Source organism: Antechinus flavipes, chromosome 1 (assembly GCF_016432865.1).
Source record: "Antechinus flavipes isolate AdamAnt ecotype Samford, QLD, Australia chromosome 1, AdamAnt_v2, whole genome shotgun sequence".
Classification (NCBI taxonomy): Eukaryota; Metazoa; Chordata; class Mammalia; order Dasyuromorphia; family Dasyuridae; genus Antechinus; species Antechinus flavipes.
In genome coordinates this window covers 718,034,025-718,046,825 of record NC_067398.1, presented here as the reverse complement: position 1 = coordinate 718,046,825, position 12,801 = coordinate 718,034,025, and the positions used below count along the sequence as shown (strand labels likewise).

General features: G+C 63.3%; 1 protein-coding gene across 2 annotated transcripts in view; it reads right to left on the bottom strand.

Moving 5' to 3' along the window:
* The window catches only part of LOC127545738 (septin-2), a 108,703-nt gene that overhangs the window by 77,745 nt on the left and 18,157 nt on the right, over positions 1 to 12,801 (bottom strand). For both annotated transcript variants that reach the window (XM_051973207.1, XM_051973206.1), the window contains exons 3-5: positions 11,136 to 11,238; positions 6,460 to 6,546; positions 5,029 to 5,152 (exon numbers count right to left, since the gene is read on the bottom strand). In XM_051973207.1, the coding sequence (XP_051829167.1) occupies positions 5,029 to 5,152; positions 6,460 to 6,546; positions 11,136 to 11,238 (314 nt within the window). The remainder of the gene's footprint in view (positions 1 to 5,028; positions 5,153 to 6,459; positions 6,547 to 11,135; positions 11,239 to 12,801) is intronic.

The following is a 12,801-nucleotide window of genomic DNA, read 5'->3' as shown; positions in this document are numbered from 1 at the left end:
AGTGAGGGGAGAGGTGGGGGGGAAACCGGACCAGCTCTGACGATGACAAATCCGAGCATCCCCTCATTACCAGCCGGGTCCCACAGGCCGCTGATGTGGAGGCTAAAGGGCAGCTGCAGCCGAATCCGGACGCAGACGGGCTCACAAAGGCGGAGCCGGGCTCAGAGGCAGGAGCCTTCAACCCTGGCCCGGCACCGTCACGCTTGTCCCGGCAGCTCCGAGAGGAGCTGGTCCCTGCGCCCATCACACACAGGAAGAGCCTGAGACTGAGAGGTGGCGTGACTGGCCGCGAGTCCCAGCCATCTCCTCTCCAGCCTCAGTTTCCTCATCTGTAAAATAGGGATGCCACAGGCACTCCCTATGCAATCAGCACTGATGAAGCACCTCTTCTGCCCAGATAATGAGGCTGTGCTGCAGGGAAGGTCACTGGGGGTCAGGCCCAGGAGGGTCAGCTAGAAATAACCAGCATCAGCCCCACAAAAGCTCAGCTCTTCAGTTAACATGAAGCACTCATTGGGGTTTTAAAAAACAATTCTGATTCAGCTGCAGTTTATTCTCCAATTGATGAAAGTGCTGAGGATTTGGGGAGGTGGGGAGGTGGGGAGGTGACCCTCACGAGCCCTGATGGAGACGACAGCAGGGATGTCTCAGGGCCCGCGGCTGAGGAGGACCACGACGGCTGGCCCCCAATGGCAGAGCCATCTTTTCAGCGTAGGCATCCCCCGGGGCGCTCCGCAGCAGCGCGGCCCCCTCAGAGCGAGAGCGGAAGTCAGCTGGGGGGCGAGAGAGAGGCATGGGCTGGGTGGGCACGGGCGGCACCAGAGCCCCAGGAGGAACTTCAGAGAAGAGCGGGACCGTACGACTGAGAGAAAAGGGCCAGGGTACCGCGGAGCGAGCTCAGACGCCCAGTGCTTTTCCACACCCCCATTTCCCAGGCCCTCCCACCGAGGGATCCCATCGTTCACTAAGCGGCGACGGTCGCAGGCCACAAAGCAGCCAGTTCTCAATCGAGGGCACCCGAGGAGCAGGACGGGGGCAGCTGTGACCCCTGAGAGGGAGGAAGCGGGCTGAATGCCGACAAGGGAGGGAGCTGGCCAGGGGCCCATTCAGACTGCGGGCGGGAGGAGTTCAAAGGGCAGGAGGCACCCATTCCCACAAAGAAATGCCCCAAGCTCTGGGCCCATCCCCGCCGAGCTCCCCCAGCCCAGAAGCCGCGTCCATCAGTAAAAGAGAACCCAGGGCCGCACCTACAGCCCGGGCCACGTTCCCCAGGCCACCTCCTGCTCTGAAATCGGTGGCGTGGGCCCTCGCCAGCTCCAGGGGCCAATGAAACGCCCCCCGGGGACTCTTCTCCCAGCGCTCAGCCTTCCCAGAGCCATGGGAGACCCACCAGGCCCGTCTGCGCCACACCGACCCCTCCCAGGAAGCTGCCCTAATGTTGGGGTCCTACCCCTGAGAGGTGGCCACACGTGGGCCAGGGCGGCCAGGAGACCAGGGGGTTCAGTGAGAACAACCTGACAACAAGCAGCCCCCGCCGACCTGTGTCCTCTCCCCGAGGGAGGCGATGGGCCCGGCCCAGGGAACGGCCCAGACCTACGCCCTCCTGCAGACGTCCCCTCATGGCCTGGAACTCACACCACGGAAGTCCCCGCAGCCCCTGGGAACCACCCCTGAAGGGGGGCCCCCAGCCCAGCCCCCAGCCCCTTTCTGCACCGTCTCCCCATTGGAACGGAAGCTCCTCGAGGGCAGGGACTGGCTTTCTCTTTGCCTGCGTTTGCTTTCCCACTAGGCGCTTAATAAGTGCTTGCTGACTGACCGCCATCCCAGGCCCAGCCTCGGGAAGCCCATCACCACCTGCCTGACACTGTAGGAGATGGGGAGGAGAGAGACAGCCGGGTGCTCCCGGGGCGGTGAAGGATGAGCCCTCACGCAGGAGCACGGATGGACACGGGGGAGTGCTCCCAGAGCGGGTGATGGGACACATCCTCACTGCAGGAGCACCGATGGACACAGGAAGGAGGGAGGAGTGCTCCCAGGGTGGGTGATGGGAGGTGCTCTCACTGCAGGAGCACAGATGGACACAGGAAGGAGGGAGGAGTGCTTCCAGGGCGGGTGATGGGACGAGCCCTCACTGCAGGAGCACAGATGGACACAGGAAGGAGGGAGGAGTGCTTCCAGGGCGGGTGATGGGAGATGCTCTCACTGCAGGAGCACAGATGGACACAGGGAGGAGGGAGGAGTGCTCCCAGGGCGGGTGATGGGATGCACCCTCACTGCAGGAGTACGGACAGACACAGGGAGCAGTGCTCCCGGGGTAGGTGACAAGATGTGCCCTCACTGCAGGAGCACAGACAGACATGGCAGGGGAGTGCTCCTGGGGCGGGTGATGGGATGCACCCTCACTGCAGGAGTATGGACAGACACAGGGAGCAGTGCTCCCGGGGTAGGTGACAAGATGTGCCCTCACTGCAGGAGCACAGATGGACATGGCAGGGGAGTGCTCCTGGGGCGGGTGATGAGATGAGCCCTCACTGCAGGAGCACAGATGGACAAAGGGAGGAGGGAGGAATGCTCCCGGAGGAGGTGATGGGATGCATCCTCCCTGCAGGAGCACAGACGGGTGCTTGGAGGACAGCTGTCCTCACCCCAGGTGTCCGACACGCAGAGGAGAGGATGGAACAGACAGTGCAGAGCTGGGGCCACGAGTGCCCCTTCTAGAGGACCAGAGACGAGGAAACAAGGGCGTCCTTGTCCCAGCCGTACCAGGCGCAAAGTGACGCCGACACACGGGCCGCTGAGAGGGGACGGGGAGAGCGGCCACGGGGACGCACTTTCAGGAGTTAAATTTCCCAACGAAAAATAAGTGTGACTGAGGCCCCGACGATCACGGCCGCTGACCGCCTGTGAGAACCCCGCTAAGGCCCTGCTGAGGGGGAAGCTCGGCCTGGGGCCCTAAGGACACAAGCCAGCCCCGAGAGACGCCCCCTTATTCGCACAGGGGGGCTCGGAGGCACTGCCCCCACAGCTGCCGCTAAGCAGGGGGTGCCGTGGCTCACGGGGTCCCGGTCAGCCCCGAGAGCCTTCTCCCCTCCCGGCGCCCTCTGAAGGCCGGGGACCCGCGGGGGCACTTAGGGAAGGGGCTCTCGGGATGCGGCGACGGCCTTGTCGGGCCCTGCTCAGCCTGGCACTGGTGGCTCAAGGCGCCGGGAGGCCCAGGACAGAGGCGCGGGAGAGCGGGCGCGCTGCTCGGACCCCCAGAGCCACAAGGCTGCCCTTCCCCCTGACCCTCCCCACATTTTCCTGCCCGGCCCCTCTCCCCCAGCGCAGACATCTGCTTCAGAGGAAGCTGCCGCGGCAAACAGAGAGGCAGAGAGGTCACGGGCTCGCGGCCCCCCCGGCCCTTGGACGCGCTCCCAGTGCTGACGCTGCAGGCCCGGGCCGGGCCATTCCTGCCTGAGGGACCGCCCAGCACGTGGGGAAGCGGCCTGTCCGGGGGCAGCTGGGCAGGGACTCACTTTCCAAGCAGAAATTAAAGCCCCCAGGCCACCGAGCCACCCTCGTTATTAGGAAATAATCCGGGTCAGCCCCTTCAGCAGCAGCGGGAGCCGCCTGAGATGGCGACTAGTGGCCCGTAGGCTGGTTAAACGGCTGGTGCCAGGTGGGCAGTGCCATCCTGTGCCCTCCTCTCCCTTCCCCTCACTCCCCACTTCCAAAGGCCACCCTCCTGGCAGCGCCCCTGGCTCTAAGATGACAGGGAGCGGTGAGAGGCCACAAGGAGCTGGCTCCGGTCCTTCCACGCGAGGGGCCCAAGGCCTGTGGTCCTCAGAGGCAATGCTGCCCTGCCCGCCCCGAGGCCTGCTGGGAGCAGCTGCAGAAGCGCCAGCCGTCCCCCTCAGGGCCGAGCTTGTCCGGCCCTCACGGCCCGCACCCCAAGGCCCCAGGACGTCCCTCCAGGCTTCCCTGCCGCAGTGGAGGCAGCCCTGGGCCTCTCCTGGACTCCGTCTCCCTCACTCTGCCTTCACGGAGCCCGTCCATGGCCTCCCCGTCTCCCCGGCCCCACCCGGCGGTCGTGGTGCAAGGCTGACCCATCGGGGTCAAGGTCAGGGAGCTCTTGTCTCTAGGTCCTTCTCTGGCATTGACGACTAATTCCTGTGTGGGGCAGCTCGTGGCACAGAGCCCCAGGCCAGGAGACCTAGCGAGCCTTTCCCCCCTGGGTCTCCTTCCCTCCCCTGTACAATGGGCACAGTGAGAGCCCCTCCCAGGCCGCTGGGAACTCAAGTGGGGATCACGTGCCCGGCGCTCCCTGTGACACGCCGGCCACCCCCTCCCCCTCCCTCTGGGGCCCCCTGCTTCCTGACGCACTGAGCGCAGGGGCCCCTGGCACGGGGGCCTCGGGAGCCGCGGGCTGTTCATGCCTTCCCTGCCATGGCTGCTCTGGGCCGGACTGCTCTGCAGTGGGTACAGAACTATCTGTGAGTGAGGGTGTGAGTGTGTGAGAGTGTGTGTGTGTGTGAGTGTGTGTGTGTCTGTGGGTGTATGTGAGAGTGTGAGTGCATGTGTGAGTGTTTGTGTGCACGTCCTCCTGCAGAGCAGAGCCTGCTCCGTTTCTGTTCCTGTACCTCCCGCACTACGCCTGGCATACAGTGGGCACTTAATAAAAGCTCAGAGCAGCTTGTCTGACTGGCTGGTCCTGGGCCCAACGCTGCCACTGTCTCCCGAGCGCCGCAGGCCCCCAGGCCGGCAGCCCCCACAGCCCCTGGCGAGCCCCGGGGAGGGCTCCGAAGGCCGCCACCTGACAGAGGCCCCCTGAGTCTCCACTTTCATCAGCGATTGCTCTTCACCCACTCGCTAGTTGGGCGCCATGGCCGGGCCGCCCATCTGGCGGAAGGAGAGCTCGGGGGAGAGGCCGAGGGGGTCCAGGTGGGCCGGGAGCCGCCGAGCCCGGGCCCCAAAGCCGGCGCGCTCTGCCCCGGGGAAGCCGGACTCTCTGCGGCCGGGACGGGCGCCCCCGAGCCCCAGCACACGTACCAGTCCTGACTGTTAATGGCGTCTCCGTATCCCGGCGTGTCGACCACCGTCAGCCGGAGTTTCACTCCTCGCTCCTCGATCTCCACCGTGGACGCTTCGATCTCAACCGTTCTCTCAATTTTTTCTGAAAAGAAAACAGCCCAAGTCTCGCTTCCCCGCCAAGACGAAGGGGCTGAGAGCCGATCCCCGCAGGCCCCGGCAGAGCCCCAGGGTGGGCCCCGGCCCCAGAGCCTCAGCAGGAAACAAGGGGCCCTGAAGGAGTCCGGCCTCCAGACCGGCCGAGCGGGCAGAGCCTCCGGGAGCGGGAGGCCGACGGCCCTGCCCACTTCAGGCTGAGCCCGAGAGCCCCACTGATCCCCGCAGGGGGAAGGTTTCTTTAAGGGTGCAGAGTGCTCCATGAGCACTCGCTGGATCCTCGCCAAGCCATAGACAGATGGGGAAACTGAGGCCCAGAGAGGGGAAGATCAGTGCACGGTCATCCAGGATTGGAATTCAGGCCTTACAGCCTCCAGGCCCCCTCTCTACTGCACATCCTGGTGACCCGGGTGTACCGTCTGCTCGGTGGGAGCGGGAGCATCACAAGAGGCGACGGAGCAGGGACCGAGCATGATGGTCGGCCAGTGCTCCAGGAGCGGGGGTCGCTCTGCTCAGCCGCTGCAGGAAGCCCACCCAGACACGCCCCTTTGCAGGCCCCAGCCTTTCTAGCAGACCACCAGGGGAAGGGGAGGGGGGGGTCTTGCCAGCTCCTCAAGAGCAGAGGGCATGGGGGGCCAGGGAGTTCAAGTTCAGTCTCGACACTTAGTGAATTGTTAAAAAAAAAAAAAAAAAAAAAAGGCCAAAGGTGTGTCCTCTGGACTGTCCGGGGTTCTGTGCTCCTGAGGGGCTCCCCTGACAGCGCCCAACAGTGCCCACCGGGCCTCTGCCAGGAGCCTCTGCCCACGGTGGGCCGTCCCCCGGAGCGTGCACACACACACACTCACACACACACACGCACACTCTTACACACACACTCTCACACACACACACACACACGTGCACGTGCACACTCTCTCACACACACTCTCACACACACACATGCGCACACATACACTCTCACACACACTCACACACACACATACACGTGCACACTCTCACACACACTCACTCACACACACGCACACTCTCACACACACACGCACACACGCACACTCTTACACACACACGCACATACACACACTCACACACGCACACTCTCACACACACACACGCATACTCTTACACACACACGCACATACACACACGCACACACACATGCGCACGTGCACACTCTCTCACACACACTCACACACGCACCAGGCGCACGCAGGAACACGTGGGGACCTGGCCTGACTAGTGGCCAGCTCAGCGCCGGGAAGGGCTCAGCCCCGCCCTCCCCTCGGGCCCCCCACGTACCTGCGGCGCCAGGAATGTACCGCTCCGGGTACAGATCCGTCAAGAAGAGGCTGTTGATCAAGGTGGACTTTCCCAAGCCAGACTCACCTGGAAGTAAAAGCAGGGCTTCAGGGCGCTGCTCTAGCCCGAGTGACCCGGCGTAGCCCCCCAAGCCCTGCCCCAGGGAGCCAACAGGGGCCTTTCCCGGCACCGAGGGGGGAGATCAAAGCGCCCAAGGCCAGCCCCGGGCCCCTGCTGGGCCCTGCAGAGCGCCGGGCGGGGCTCCCGGGCCGGGGGAGGGGAGTCCGGCCGTCCCAGCACACGCAGAAGCCCCATCTCTCACGTGCGCCCTCGCCGCGGGCTTTGAAGTCTCCCTGCCCGGCTCTGCCCAGCAGGAAATCAAACCCAGCTTTGATTGCTTTTTATAAACCACCTCACACAAACGGGCCGCAGACTTCCTCTGATTCAGGACAAGGTACAAACAGATCCCAGACCCCCGGAGCCGGGAGGGACCTCAGAGGGGGGGTTCCAAGGGCCAGGCCTGAGCGGGAACTCCCTCTGTCCTCCCCGACCTGGGGCTCCCGGGGACGCGGAGCTCACTGCCCGGCCCGCTCTGCCCTGGGACCCGCTGTCTGCTCTCCTCCGCCTGAGCCCCCGAGGTGCCCTCGTCCGTTCGCTTTCTCTGGGGAGCAGGGCGGGCGCCGGTTCCCCAGGCCCGGGGCCGAGCTCACCCCCTAATTCGGCTCAAAACATGTCCGGGATCCGCCTCTGGAGCCCGCGTGGGGCAGAGGAAGCGCGTCCGTCACTCCTGGAGCCGCCCCGGCAGCGAGCTCGCCCGGGACCCCCGGCCTGTTTGTCAGAACTGGGGATGAGCCGTGTTTGCCTGGTCTCCGAAGCAAGGCCCCCGAGAAAGAACCAGCAGCTGCTCCCCCGGGGGCTCTGTGCCCAGCCTCCTCGGCCTGGCAGGCCCCAGTCTGGCTCAGGCTCATGGCCCCAGAGAGGCTTCTCCACGTGCCCCCACGTCCTCAGGACGCACCCGCATAAACGCCCCGGGCCTGGCCCTCTGGGTCTCCCCTAGGGCAGCAGGCCCTGCCCGAGGCGTCTGGTGTGGGGATGGCACCTCCCGAGAGCCTCAGGGGGGCCAGACTCGCCTCCCCGTTGGGCTGCGCTGTGGCCAGAGAGACGCAGACCGCTGGGAGCTCCGGGTCCGTGCCCCGGCGGCAGCCAGGGTGGGGGGTGGGACCGCGGCCCCTCGGAGGGCTCTGAGCCTGCTTAAGCTCCCCCAGCACTCGGGCATCGCACACAGCAGGTGCTTCATAAACGCTCCTGGCCAGGGAGCACGAGATGCCGTCACGGTGCCGCCCATCTGCCGCGGGCCTCCCCAGGTGAAGGGAGAACGCCTGGGACACGAGGGCAGCTCGGGCCAGTCTCGCCCACACGCTGCAGGCCCCGGGCTTGGGGTCAGGAAAACTGACTTTAAGTCTGGCCTCTGACACTTACTGGCTGCACGACCTGAGCAAGTCACAATGATGCGGGAAAGCTTCCTTTCTAGATTCCCAGCCTCTCCTAGTTAATACGTAAATTGCCCTTTAACTCACAAATCCTGGTCCCTTTGAATTCCAATAGAAGATCTGACCTGTTCCCAGCCCCACCCGGATCTGAGCCGACTTTGGGGCTACACCCGAAAGCCCCTCGAGCTAAGTCTCCTATTATAAAAAGGCCACGCTGGGAACCCCTCTTGGCAGAGATTCCAAACATGGCTACCATGTGAGGACCCTCTGTCCACTGGACCCTCTGTCCAGTGCCCTCCTTATCTCTACCTTCTCCTACACTTTAACTTTGCTTATCCAATAATAAACCTCTTTTATCAATCTAGCTCTCCGGGCCAGTAAATGCTTTTATTGGGAACTCGCGCCGCTACTAGACCCCCTTGCGCCGAATCTGTACCCAAACCTGCCACTAGACCTTAACCCTAATTTCATTTAGGTTCCCCAAAGCTAGACCCCAACAACCTCACTGTTTGCCTCAGCTTCGCCCTCCATAAAATGGGGACAATGACGGCCTCTCCCTCCCAGGGTGGCTGAGGGGAAGCAAGCTATCCACGTGGGAGCTCTGGGGGTCTGACCCCGACGACTCCCTGTCTGGAAGCAGAGCCCGAGGTCCCCCAGCTGGCCCCTGCCCCGAATTTCTCGGTGCTCTCTCCGCCGGCGCCCAGGCCCCCCTTCCCTCCCCCCCACACACAGAGACACGAGGGCTGGAAGCCGGGCCAGACGGGCAGAATCCCCCCAGATCCCCGAAGCACAGACTGGGAGCCCCCGGCCCAGGAGGCCTCGCGAGACGCCCTGATCCTCACCTGAGAAAGGTGCTCCAGGAGGGAGGAGGCCCAAGGGGCCGGGCAGTCCCTGACAGTCCCCGGTTACCAGGAGCCAGGGCCAGTGGGAGGGCCAGAAGGCAGCTCGGGCGGGGGCACAAAGTCAGGCCGGCATCCCAGGAAACAAGGCTCTGAATCCAGCCAAGAGGCAGCCAAAGGGCCGGGCAGCCAACGCGACCCCGGCCCCACCGGCCCTTCTGGGCGTCCGTCAGCTGGGGAAAGCGCCCTCCCTCGTCCCACAGTGGCCAGGACAGATGGAAGCACCCGCCGTGCCCTTCCTCCGGACTCTCCCTTTATTTCGCTGAGCTCGGAGAGCCGCTGGGACGGAGATAAAGGCCCCACGCCGAGCTGCAGAGCAGTGGCCGCAGGGTCACCGGTCAGAGGTCAGACAAGGCTGCCGGACGCCCAGCCCCTCCGGCCCCGGGTCTCCCGAGCCACCACAGCCGACTGAGGGGCCCCCACCCAACATCAAGCAGAGCGAAGGCTCGGCCCAGGCGGCCTCGGCCGCGAGAACTCTTCTCCTGCAGGATCGAGCGCGGGGCCAGGCTGTGTCCCCCCCAAGGATCTCGCGGCTGTGATCATTCCATTGTTAATGGCCAACCAGCTCCCTGACTCCTCAGCTGTAGTCGGGCTTCAGACCTAACTCTGCCTTCGGACCCTCCGGCCCAGGCGAGGGGGAGACAACGGCCTCGCTGAGGTCCCAGCACGTCTGGGCCTCCCGCCTGCCCTGTCTCTCCGCTCCAGCACCAACTCTGCAAGCCCTGCCCCGTCATCACCGGCCTCCTCTGCCGTGTCCCCTCCTGGCCCCGACATCCGAGACCTTCCTCAAGTAACCGCGCACCAGCCCTCCCTCCCCCAGCCCCTTCCCCATCTTCAGGCTCCCAGTCAAGCCATTCTCTCTGTTCCCAGCCCCTCTCTCTACCTCTGCTCCCTCACACCTGGAATAAACACCCCCTCCCCAACTGCCTCCTCCAGTCAAGGTTCCCCTCGATGGCGCCTCCTCCATGCAACCTGCCCTCTTCTTCTTAAATTTCCCACAGCCCCTTTTCCTGGACCCCTCCGAGACCCACCTCACAACAGACACATCCCTTCCCTGGTCAGCCAGGATGGCCCTCGGAGAACCAGCCATAACCTCCCTGTGTGAAGCGTCCCCAGAGCCTCTCCACGCGGCACCAGGCACCCCCAATCCACCACATGCATGAAGGGAGACGCTCAGTGGAGACGAGGTCAGACGAGCCCCCGGACCCTACACCAATGCATCGGTCACTTCTCGCCTTCTCAGCCTGTCTGCGCGCTTGCTGCCATCTCTCACCTCCCGCTGTTTGCACTGCCAGGCCCCTAGACCAAGGTCGCTCTGGCCCCCAGACCGAGGTCACTCTGACTCCCAGACCGAGATCATCCTGACCCCCAGACCAAGGTCCCTCTGGCCCCCAGACCGAGGTCACCCTGGCCCCCAGACCAAGGTCACTCTGACTCCCAGATTGAGGTCCCTCTGGCCCCCAGACCGAGGTCACTCTGACTCCCAGACCGAGGTCACCCTGGCCCCCAGACCGAGGTCACCCTGGCCCCCAGACCAAGGTCACCCTGGCCCCCAGACCGAGGTCCCTCTGGCCCCCAGACCGAGGTCACTCTGACTCCCAGACTGAGGTCGCCCTGGCCCCCAGACCGAGGTCATCCTGGCCCCCAGACCGAGGTCGCTCTGACTCCCAGACTGAGGTCGCTCTGGCCCCCAGACCGAGGTCACTCTGACTCCCAGACTGAGGTCGCTCTGGCCCCCAGACCGAGGTCACTCTGACTCCCAGACTGAGGTCGCCCTGGCCCCCAGACCGAGGTCGCTCTAGCCCCCAGACCGAGGTCGCCCAGGCCCCCAGACCGAGGTCGCTCTGTCCCCCAGGCCAAGGTCACCCAGGCCCCCAGACATCTCCCCCACTCAGGGCCTGCGCTGTCCTTCCCCGAGGCCCCTAGAATTCTGGGTGTGCACACGTGGTCTCCCCCATCCAGATGAAAGCCCCCTGAGGGCAGCCACTGCTTCCCCCCACTCCCCAACCTTTCTCCTTAGCAAAGGCCTAACGCATGACTAAAGCTTCTCGACACTTGTTTCTCGATGAGTAAGAGGACCCAGGCTAAGTGTCAGTTGAATAAAGGAGTCGTCTGGAAGGCCAGACCCTCAAGGAAACCGGCCCCAGCTCAGCAGTGTCAGCAAAGTCTCCCTGACATTATCAAGTCTCGCATTAAGTTTTGTTCTAATCAGGACAGAACCTAAGTGTGCACTTTTACTCTCACTTAAAGCAGAAGCCCCTGGAGTCAAATAAGGAAGGCTGCTCACCGACCACCATGAGGGTGAATTCAAACCCCTTCTTGACCGACTTCCTGTGCACCTGGTTGGGCAGATTAGCAAATCCCACGTAGCTCGCTGTCTCCGAAGGAAGCTGGAAAAGAAGGTTCTGAATTAATTAGGAGGACACGATGTACCGGCACATGGAGGTCAGTGATGAGGGGGACTGTCACAGTGGTCCTAGGGACACTCATTCCACCTGTCATGTGAGTGGGCAGCCCCCCAGCCAAGCCCGGGCCCCTCAGAGGGGGCGGGGCGTAAGCTCCGGCCCAGGGGCCGCACCTGTCTCGTGCCCACCTTCCCCTGCCAGCCTTCCCAAGGCTCTCCCCACCCCCAGTCACCTCAGTGCCCACCCCCAGCTCTCCCTGCTCCATTCACCAACCACGACTCATCCCACCACCACATGGCCTGTAGAGCCACTGGGGAAACAGAATCTGGGGGCATGTGGACACCAGCCACAGAGTTCTCAAGTTCATGCGGTGTAGCAGGACATCATGAAAGAGCTCTGAGGGAGCCAGCAAGTGTGGGCACCACATCCCAGAGAAGGAGGGCTGGCCGTGGCAGGGAGCGACAGCCGCCTCCTGGCCCTCTTGGCCCAGAGCGTCAGGGCTGAGAGAGAAAGGGCAAGATGGTCGGGCCTGCAGGGCCACCGGGGAGAGCTCATGGAGGAGAGTGAGAAGATGCCATTTGTCACCAAGACGACAAGAGCTCCAGAGGCACAATGGGGGAGCAGAGGGAGGCTGGCAAGACCCAGGAAGGAGAGTGCTAGGACACGGCTGGCTGGATGTGAAGGAGCCAGAACAGTGAGCGGGTAAGGGGATCCTGGCAATCTCCTCCCAGGAGATAAAGGCATGGTGCCCCGATCTAAACTCTCCACTGCACTTACGGGGTCCACCTGCAAAAAGTGAAGGTGCAGGATCTGGGGTTACAAGAATCCCTCATGAGAGACAGACAGGAGGGCGTCATGGACAGAGCCGGGAAGGCAGGAACCCTCAGGGACTGGGCTGCTGCCCCCAGCTGGAAGGTGAACCTCTCGGGGCCACAGCCTCCAGATCCTGAGCAAACAAAGGCAATTTGAGGAGAGAAGATGTGACCGGAGCCGCCCTTTGTCCACAAGGCCGAGGAACCAAGTGGAGGAGAGCGGGCTTTAAAGGGATCGCAGATCTGCTGAGGTTCTAGTGATTAAACTGCAAACAAAAAGGGCCAGCTTCATGAAGCCAGGTCATCTCTAACAGATGGCCGACTGATAAGCCGCAATCCGCTGGTCCGAGTCCCAACGGGGGACACGCAAAGGTAAGCGGCCGTAACATGAATGGTGATTCGCATTTCTCCCTTGGGTCAAGGTCACCTTAATCAACTCTCTGAGGGAGGCAAGGCAATGAGAAGCTCCATGTCACAGATGAGGAGACTCTGAGAAAGGGTCAAAGGCCTGCTCCCAGTCACCCTGCCCCCTGAGCATCAGGGCCAGAATGTGAAGCCCCGTCTTCCTGTACTCCCTCCTCCAATTCAGACTGAAAAGGTCCTGCACCCCCCTGTGGAATCCATGCAGAAACAATAGGGACGGAAGCTTCCAGCCTGAGAGCAAAGACCTGGATGCTTTATTACTGAAAATAGCAAATAGAGGTGTGTGGCTATCAATATACACAGATAATCAATT